The sequence below is a fragment of the Morone saxatilis genome, unplaced genomic scaffold, assembly GCF_004916995.1.
Source record: "Morone saxatilis isolate NCDOM2014 unplaced genomic scaffold, NCSU_SB_2.0 Contig17, whole genome shotgun sequence".
NCBI lineage: Eukaryota > Metazoa > Chordata > Actinopteri > Moronidae > Morone > Morone saxatilis.
This window is the reverse complement of record NW_023339729.1, coordinates 17556317-17566953: the sequence shown is the minus strand read 5'-3', so window position 1 is coordinate 17566953 and position 10637 is coordinate 17556317. Positions and strand designations below refer to the sequence as shown.

At 38.6% G+C, this 10637-nt stretch overlaps 1 protein-coding gene across 1 annotated transcript in view; it reads left to right on the top strand.

Moving 5' to 3' along the window:
* Window positions 1-5288: 5288 nt before the first annotated feature.
* The window catches only part of tacr3a (tachykinin receptor 3a), a gene marked incomplete in the record, with an annotated part of 22359 nt that continues 17010 nt past the window's right edge, over window positions 5289-10637 (top strand). The window contains 2 exon segments of the mRNA XM_035659889.1: window positions 5289-5988; window positions 9404-9592. Coding sequence (XP_035515782.1) covers window positions 5621-5988; window positions 9404-9592 — 557 coding nt within the window.

Below are 10637 nucleotides of genomic sequence, written 5' to 3'. Positions count from 1 at the left end.
TGTAGCTCAAATTGCTGAAAAAGCGGATGCTGGGTCTGATAGAAAGGTGTCAGAAAACACAGTGCATCGCTATTTGTTGTATATGGGGCTGATTGGTGTATGTCAGAGAGGAAAAAGATATATCGGGGGTTTGGATAAACAGACAATTCATGTAGAAAAACATTGAATCATCCATAACCATGGAGCCACCAGTATCCCCATAAAGTACTCTAAAGTACCGCTTTGAGGTACTTTTACTTGAGTATTTTCTATTCATACTACATTATGCTACTTCTACTCCACTATATTTCAGAAATGTTGAGTTTCATCAGTTTCACAGCTATTCTTTCTTTCTTGTTTTGGCTTATTTGACAAGATTTCAAAACATTCTAGTAACTCATAAAATACAACATAATAAGACTTGCAGATATAGAACTTATTTCCATTGTTGTCTTTGGTACTTTCATAGTCCATCAACCATTTGTTAAAACTGAGACAGACATTTCATTTTTTAATAAATATTGGAAAACTGAATAATAAAAAACAGACAATAACATTCATAACAAGCTGACAAGTTAGATGTTCTCCTAGACACCAGAAGAACAATCACATCATAAAAGACAATGGCTGGATGATAATACTCAAGCAAACTTCAAAGGATTAATAAGTAAAACAAAACAGTGCTTTAAGACATTCACATTAGGGATGGTACAGCAGCCACTGTTTAACCTGCCTTTAAGGTAGAACAGTTTGACACCTTAATTAAAGGGACAGTTTAGTCTGTTTTATTCCATCCATGGCACCAGAAAGAAATCTTAACCTGACTTAGATTAAACTTTACAGATTCAAGTTTGTTTCACTTGGTTCTAGAGTTTTGCAATTATTGTGGTGGTTACAATTTTTATCTATGTTGGATGATTCTGCACTGAAAGTATTTTGGGGGCCATTTTCTTTTGCATTTATTTGGAGATTTGACAGTGGAGAGATGAAAGTAGGGCACAGAGAGATGGGGAATGAAATTCAACAAACATCGGCAGCTGCACACAAACCAAGATTCTTGGTTGAGTCCTTATGCCTCAGCCGAATTGCAGAATGTAACATATAGAACAACTTTATATCAACTTTCTACTTCTCGTTTTATATAGTAACTATGACATTGGGCATATTGCATGTAGTGTTATTATTTGGTGCTGTTATATCCATTAAAGTGGACAAGGTTAACAATGTGCTTTTACTTTACCTGCTGTCTTTCTCTTTCCCTTTCTCTCGAAGGGTTTTATTAAAATACTACATATAATATATATATAGTATATACATATTGTTCTCCTGGTCATCGAAACCAAGAGCAACAACCAGTTCATGAAAGCTTTGCTCCTGACATTCATTTAATGGAGCTGTATTGACAAAAACTGCCAATACTCTGCTGAGCCCCCTCCCCCAGGTCTCATAGGTTATAAAACACTAATGTTGGGGAATTCAAGTATGACTCTGTTGTGGTGTAAGTGATGCCCACTGATTGTCAAAGTGAACAACAACACATCCTCATACATAAATGACTGAATAGGTAGATGGAAATACAGCATATACAGTATTAGAACAGGAAAGGGCCAGACTTATAGAAACCCTGCAATAATAGAGGGAAGGGGCACCACATTACTTTCTCCATATGTAGCTGAAATGCTAACATTTATGCATCTTAGCTTGTCAGTATAATTAGGATCTTTGTCAGGAGCAAGTCTGCTTTATTCTTATGAGAGTGGAAGTTGATATTCACAGACAACTGCAGTGCAGTAAGTTTACTTAAGGCTCTACATGACAGTTAGTCATCTTTAGAGGAACAAAATGTTGGTTCATCTGCATGTAGAATATCTTAAAACCCATTTAAAGTGAAGTTACAAATTGTTCTGACTCTGGATTTGTGTTTTAGTAGCACAAACATGCCCTCTGACATGCCCCCCTTTAATTGATTAGTGTGTGACAGTCTGTTGGTGGTCAATAGTCACACTCGCTTTGCACCCAAGAACTAAAGTACAATAAGCTACAAAGTAAAACTTTCATTATATTCTTCTCAGGAACAAAATTTAGTTGTTCATGTACGCAATAAGAACTAATTAAAAAAAAGAATTGTGGAGCAATGCTCTTTCATTAACAACTAAATTGCTTTCCCCAGTTACATTCTGAATTGATCAAAGCAAATAGCCCTGAGCCCTGACACAAATTCGGACACACCACAGAGGCAGCTGTGAAAAGAGCTGCTGACAATGTTCCAGCTGAAGCTATACATAACTGCTACCCTGATATTTCCACTAGAAATATGCAGAAACAGACAAAAATGCAAAAATGACATTTCATGTCAAAAAATGTAATTAGCTACGACAATTAAGTCTCTTGGTATGTATCACGCGCATAACAAAGTCACGGACAATGATCCCATAGCACCTCATTAAGCAGCCGGTCAGGAGAGATAGGGAGTCGGCATCATATGCAAATTCAACCTTGGATTTTTTGTAGTGGTCTCTGTGCCCTCTGACAGCTATTGCTGTAAATCTGCTTTAAAAACATGTACACAGTGTGCTTAATAGGAACCCGAAGGTGTTCTCGTGTCATGTACTTAAAGACAGGACCCTAAATACTAATTTTAGAGGTTTTCTGTTAGACTCGGTGTGTTGGGATGAATATATAACTACAACGTCGCTGGTATGGTTCTGATGGGGGACCTTTGTTGTGTGTCACCCCCTTCTCATGTTTCCAGTACGTCTCTACTGTCTGTCCATTAAAGGCTAAAAATTATAGACTGGTACAGTCTGTAACATTTAGGAGGATCTATTGAGAGAAAATTAATATAATACTCATAAATATGTTTTCATTAATCACCTGACTATAAGAATTGTTTTGTTTTTGTCACTATAGAATGAGCCGTTTATATCTACAAACACAGCAGGTAGCCTTTTATGGAGTCCGCTGTGTTGAACCACCAGGGTAGAGTGAAGTGAGGGTGCTGTAATCTGCAACTACACAGCTAGATACCACTAAATGCTACACACTGGACCTTTAATTTTTTCGTTTTGATTTCTTTGCTTTAAACATTAAATTAATTACATCACTGAGTGAGGTTTTTTCACATCAGTAGGCATTGTGACAGCTTCTCAAAATTTACCAGGTCTTGAAGTTGTAAACAGTGTAAGTGCACAGTATGTATGAAACTTCCTAAAACAAATCTGCACAGTATTAATTGGAGAGTTGAACTTAATATTCCTATCAGGACACCTCTAAATGTTAAAATACACTTATTGTGACATGTCACTCCTTTTATCATATATCATATTGAGCTACAGTGTGGGTCACATTAACTGAAAGCAACTAAAAGGAACTACTTAAGTACCTGTGTTCCCACAGAACCTGAAAGACCATTACATTGTGGTCTTTAATTTTTGTCTCCTACTCCTGTTACCAAAACCATACCAGAAAAAATAAAATCTTTGTCAGATTAGTTTAAATGCAACTCACTGTATTCATCTTTGCTATATGCAGTAATTCTGCAAACTTGATTTACCATTTAGGTGGATCTAATTTTCCATTGGTTCATCACTACATGTATCACACATGTCTGTATGCATCCTTTCAATTACAACATAATGGCAAGACTTTTATAAAGGTTACTCAGATCGAACAGTAGACAAAGAAAGAGCCTGTCAGGGCTTTTAATAGTAATCAAAGACTCAAGTGGAACCATAGAGATGAGATTGATGCCTTCTGTCAGTGGTTACCTCAATTTGAACTGCATACTGTAAATGCTGCTTTTTTCTGTAATTGTTTTTCCTTCCCCCTTTGAACTAATGCAAACCCTCTCTGGGAGAAATGTGGTTTTAATATTGCTTACATTGAGGTCTTTAAATAACTGTTTTCTTACAGTTCACACAAAAAAGTGCCTGAGTAGATCAAGCTGAAGCTGAATCAAATTCTTAATATTGACTTTTACCTAATATCAATATTCATATCTACAAATTCATATGAACTTAATCACTGAATATGCATGCTCTATTTTCATACTGAACAGAACTGTTTATTATTATGATACTTTTGGCAGTATTTAAATATCCTCAGGGTCAAAACCTCAAAATGATTAGTGTCTAATTAAATTTAGTCAGCATTAACATCCAAAAAACTCATTTGATAAAAATAGACATATAAAATCCCTTGTTTTAAATAAATAAATAAATTAAACCTTATAATTATAAAGTAATGTGTTCCTTTGTTCCACAACCCTCCAGATTAATCACACATACATTGCTTACTGTATAAAACGGGAGTTTTATGTAAGTAGTGTGAATAAGACCACAGTGTTTAAGATGGTTGCCTTTTACAGCTTTGTATGTATCTGTATATGCATCTATCTCTGTGTAAATGCTATGAATAACAGGTGAGAATAGACTGCAAACCCTGCATTCCTCTGCAGTGTGGTCTAGTGCAGTATAAGTGAAAATGACTTCTCCCTCAGATTTAAATGCAGCATCACACATTCTGCTGATTCTGCACCTCAGCTCATTTAAAAAAAAAAATGAAAAGAAAATACACTTGACTAAGAACTGGAACCTCCCTAAAGACTACAGATTAGGAATGTGTTTCAAAGAACTAAATGACTCTGGGCTTCTGCCACTGCACAGTGAGAAACATAGTTGTCTGTTGAAAAGCTTTACTGGATTGATTGGATTTGATCAGCCATGGACGACATGTAAGTGTACCCGTGTAGAGGTTACCAGATAGCACTAAAGGCAATGCAAGCGGATGAAGGAGGTTTATCCGATGTGAACAGTTGGATGTCTAGAGGGGACTTCAGCCTGTTAGCTGTGAATGTTGATGTGACACAAAGGGGAAGAGCTGCAGCCAGCCGTTCTACCAACACAGTAATACAGTACTGCACATTTCCATTCTCTCTGGTGCACTGAAGGTGATTTAAGACCGTAATAACAGAAGCATTAAGACACCTTGAAATGATGAGTCACACAAAATTTGACAGTAGTGGAAAACTCAAGAGAAGAAGATGGCAGTAAGTGACACCACAGCCAACCTGCTGAAAAAAGTGTAATTGCACACACACTGCCTGCACCATTTCAATATCCTGTGGCTCCTTTGAATTGCTGCTGACACCAGATCATCATGAAGGGTCACAGAAGATAAAGGAACACAATGTGCGCTGACTGATTACACACCGCGGCCAGAGAGAGCGTGGCCCATCCCTTATTCATGAAGTTTAAAACAGCAGCCACAAGTATCAATCAATCTCTTTCACCGTTTGTGCCAGTTGCGCGTCACTGAGTGCGCACGGCGCCCTGCCTGTTGCTGCTGCTGCTGGAGGGGAGGCTTTGAGCTCACACCTACATTCAACAGGCACTGGAGGATACTTCTTATATGTACAGTTTCACTGCGTTGTTATTCTCCGCTGAAAAGTGCGGAGTGGTTGGAGACAACACTCTACGGATCTGGGAAGGAGTTTTTTTTAGGCATGGTGATGTGATTAAGTTGCGCGCTATGGTGCACATATGCAAATCCTATCCCACCATTCTAGCTTTGAACCTCAGTAGGTAGATAGGACTCGTGAAACCACCAAAGCAGTGACTATATTCGGGGAAAAAAGAAGAGGATGGCGGCTCCACATAACGGATCCAACATAACGGCAAACTACACCAACCAGTTTGTGCAGCCGCCGTGGCGCGTCGCTCTCTGGTCCGTAGCCTACAGCTTCGTGCTGGCGGTGGCGGTCTTTGGAAACCTCATTGTGATATGGATCATTCTTGCTCACAAGCGTATGAGGACGGTGACGAACTACTTTCTATTAAACTTGGCATTTTCGGACGCTTCAATGGCCGCGTTTAATACTTTGATAAACTTTATCTACGCTGCTCACGGGGAGTGGTACTTCGGGGAAGCGTATTGCAAATTCCACAACTTCTTTCCGGTCACATCTGTGTTTGCAAGCATCTACTCCATGACTGCGATAGCTGTGGACAGGTGGGCTTATGAAATGTTGCAAGAACAAGTTTTAACGAATGGTGATGCTAAATTCTCCCCAGGTGTTCAATTCCATGTGTGGGTAGATGTATAATGTGTATTCTTAAATTCTTTAAATTCTATCAAATTTGTTTGTTTGGAAATAAATTAATAATCAGTATTAATTTGTGTATTAAAGAAAAAAGGAAAAAGCAAAAAAGCAGAATATTCAATTTAATGCAGACAGTGCTCCTTAATCATCAAAGAAGCAATGAAATAATCCGTGCACATACACAGCGCATGGATATTTCAAGCTATAGTCCTACAGCATGTAAAAAGAAAATCCTTGTCACACAAACGCTTTCATCTCAAGTGCTTCACGCATGATTTTTTGAACATCTCCTTTCTGATTATTCCACGTGGCTATGCTTCCTTCCACCAGCAGTGGCGGAAAATTGAATCTTGTGCTTAAAAAAAAACCTCAAATCAGTATTTTTTCTTGCATGAAGACAAACTGCACTCCATTTGAAGAGGCTTGTGCAATTAAAACAATTTGATGTACTAGCTTGTGCCCCCATGCGCATAAGAACTATGGAGTTCTCATCAGTTTAATTGGAATATCCACGCATCCATCCATGGCATCTAATGTATGCTCCATACCCACATTATTTTAATTCCATTGGGGTTTATGCTCCCTGCTGGTTTGAGTATAGCTTATTTATTTCAGTTCCAAGTGGATGAGTGAGTAATTACTTGTTTGTGATTTGCATTATTACATCAGAAAGGCGGTTTCTCAGCAGGGCGACTGCCATCTCTCACACCATGGGCCAATTCCACACATTTATTTTTTTACATTTCACTGCCAGTGATTCTGACTGAAGCTGTTGTTTTGCAAAGAGTCTGCACTGCAGTGAATGAGCCAACACCCTAGAAAAGATCACCCATTCCTCCATGCTTTTATGCTCTCTGACTCTCTTGCTTTCTGTCACATGCACTCATATTATTTATCTTTTTTGCTCTTTCACACCTCTTTCTTTGTTCCTCCATCTCTCTCTCTGTGTGTGTGCTCCTGCTTCTGTGGTTTCCAGTAATGTGGGGATGCAGTCATCACTATCAGCCGGGCTTTGATACTGATCAGTGGACCGTCATACGTCATAATGTTTGAATAAAGGGATTACACTGATGAAGGAAGCAGCTACAGGCCGAACATAATGAAAACAAAAACCCTGTAGAAGCTGCAGGCACAGTGTGTGTCTACTGCCAGAGTACAAGTGTCACAGTGTGTTGTGTTATTGTGTGAGGTGTTTTCCTCCTCCAGAACTTCTCCTTGACGCACAAAGGCAACAGTGCATTTCCTGAGGCCGTGCTCATTTTGGCTCCTCTACAGCAACTTCCATGCATTTGTATTTTTGGTCTGCAGTGTCCGTTCGATTCTGTCAACTGTGTGCTGAGAAAGAGAACATCGGCATGACCTACATGATGTAGATGTAACCTCCGGTCATGCTTTTCGTAACCTCAGTATGGTGCTGTCTCCGCTCTGATGTCTTGAAATGGCATGAGGCCACAGTTCGTGATCATCTGTGAATTTGTCCTTCCTGCTGACTCTTTGTGCTGCCAAGCGTGTTTCCTTAGGCTCTGCAGCTAAATAAACACAGGTTGCTGTGTGAAAGGTAACTGGCGAAGCCTTAAAGCTTTTTATGTTATCATGGCTGGTGACTTCCATTTCTGACACCTTTAATTCTTTGTGTAGAAGCTGTGGATGTGTGTGAACACAGTCTGTAGTGATACTGTGTATATATCTAAACTTTAATGGTATGTGCAGGGAGAATAACAAATACTGTTTTCCATTAATGGTCAGTCACTATAAACTTAGACATGTTGGTTTGCAGTGTAAGATATCCATCTCTGAGATTTCTGCCTCAACCCCAACACAGTGAAGGTTAAAGAAATGTTGTTTTTGTGCAAATAGCAATAAATAGTGCTGAATTGTGATCCAAGGTTCAAACTATTAAAACAAATAAAACCAAAACTATCTGCCTGGCTAGATACCAAATAGTACTATTGTCAGTGTGATTTGGGTGAACTAATCGGTTAAGTATTTTTTACTGTATGATGCTGTGCATAAGCGTGGCTGAAACATTAAACATAGCCCTCTTCTCTTAGGAAATTTGAGTCAACGTTTGACATTTAGCTGTGCACATAATGTTTGGCTATTGTGCTAAGTCTCATCCAAGGTAATCTCTGCTGGTTAAACACCAGGCAGTGATGAAGGGAGTGTTTAGTTGATGTTGTCACATCACACTGACATGGTTTCAAAACAGTACGTTGTATAAAAGCTTTGTGCAGTCCCAGGTTGACCAAAAAACAAAACACAGAATGATTTATTAACTTGCTGCTGTAATGTCTCATGTCCAGTTGATGCTGATGCCTTTGTGAATTTGCTTTGATGTGTAATCCTATTAATCTTGTTCAAGTGTTTCTGGCATTGAATTGTGATTATTGTTCAGTGGTTACAAGACTATTAGGTCAGCCACCATTGCGTGAGCTTGTTGGATCCCAAATAACTCTGGACTGCCGTGGTGCATACTTGATTGGACATCTAACAAGCTATTCACACACTGCCATTCACCAGTGTGCCCAGTGAGACACTCAGAATAAATGCCAAGTAATTACTGGTGAATAGATGGGGCATCTTTGTTGCCGTCCCTCAGAGAGTTCCAGTCACTGAGGTGAAAGCATAAGGACTTGTTCTTTACCATCTTATGAAGATTGAATTAGCAGCTCTGAGCCTGTGTTACCAGAAACTGAAAATCATGTAGCATCCTGAGTTGGTAATCTCCTGCCAGGTCTGAGTGTCATTGTGCAGTTCAAACAAAATCTCATCATAATTTGTTGGAATGAATCATCCATCAGTTTCCTTGAAAATCAAAAGCCACAGCATTGGACTTTTACAGGCTGCCGTGCAGAAAATTAAATGTAGAATGATGTAGAAATAAATATTAAAATGCCTGAATCATCCACTGAGTTTGGAAGTCAGATACATTCCAACCACATAGAGCTGCGCTTCTCAAGATAAATCTGAGGGGTGACCAAATTATTAAAGTGATAACAGTATAAATATGTTTTTACATTTTGATGACTTTTTCAAATTTTCTCAAAATTATATTTCTTCTTACATATTCAGGCCACTGAAAATCCTTTAAATTAAACAATCCAAGAAGGTGAAATGACTATCTGAACAGCTCTTAAGTCACAATCAGTGTAATGCCGTATAATAACCTGTACACGTAAATATTATTTAATTTTAAGGAGTCTAAACCATTGAGAAAAACTCCCATAAAGTGTACATGAATCGGTCTCTCTTGTAAAATCTATAAGGCTATCAAGTCTTTAAACACAATTATGTCTTATTAACCTACTGACCACTGACCTGCAGGTACATGGCCATCATCCATCCCCTGAAGCCTCGTCTGTCTGCGAAAGCCACCACAGGGATCATCGTCTGTATCTGGAGTCTGGCCGTGATTCTGGCCTTCCCTCTCTGCTACTTCTCCACCATCCGAACACTACCCCGCAGGACCCTCTGCTACGTGGCCTGGCCCCGCATGGCTGATGACCCCTTCATGTAAGAAATAGTTTGCTTGCTTTTATGAATACCAAGAAGTGCAGCTCAGTTCTTATAGCTTATTTTAACAGGTTGCAAGTTAATTACAGTGTAATTGATGTAATTACGGTATGTATAACTTACAACACTGGTGTAACCATTCAGTCATTCATTGTTTATTGTTGTCATAGTAGAACAGTTAAAGAAAATGGTAGAAACTAAAAGAGCCAAAGGGTTTTCTTTTTATATATAGTTACACTGGGGGCACACAGACATTAATGTTGACAGTGACATGCACACTCAGTAACAATACCTGTACCATAGAATTTTCCCAAAGACTATTATTGATGTTTTTCAAACTTATGACCATATTATGTGTGATACAACCTTCTTCACCTTAGTAAATATGTCAAGGCACAACGGAAGTGCAGGGGGAAAAAAACAATTATTATTAATAAGGTATATATTTTTAGCCACATTACATGTAATCACATACATTACTTTCTCTTCATTAAAGGAGTAGTTTGATATTTTGGCATATACTTTCTTTCTTTCCAAGAGTTAAATGAGATGATTGATATAGTTCTGTTGTCTGTACACTAAATACAGACAACAGCAGGTTAACTTAGCTTAGCACAATGACTGGAAACAGGGGAAAACATCTAGCTCTGTCCAAATGTAAAAAAAAAAAACAATCCACCTTCCAGCAAGTAAAGTTCATTAGTTATTTATATCTTTGTTTAATCCCTGCATTTATTGCACTAGGCACAGCAACTATCAGGAGTCTTTGCTGGTTGCTTGTCAACCTCACTCTCTCTGGTGCCTTTTACTTTCTGGTGACCACGACCATTATGATCAATGGTGTCTACTGAACCATTGTCCCTTACCAAAAAAAAAAAAAATCAAAATCAAACTCAATGATGTCTAAGTGGGCTGGCACAACAACAGTCTGTGGCACAGCAGGCCTCCTCTTCCCATAGAAGGACTGAGCAGACAGCTGCTGCAAAAGAAATATGCCACATCAATATACTATGAAAATATGTAATAAATAAGCCATAAGCAAATC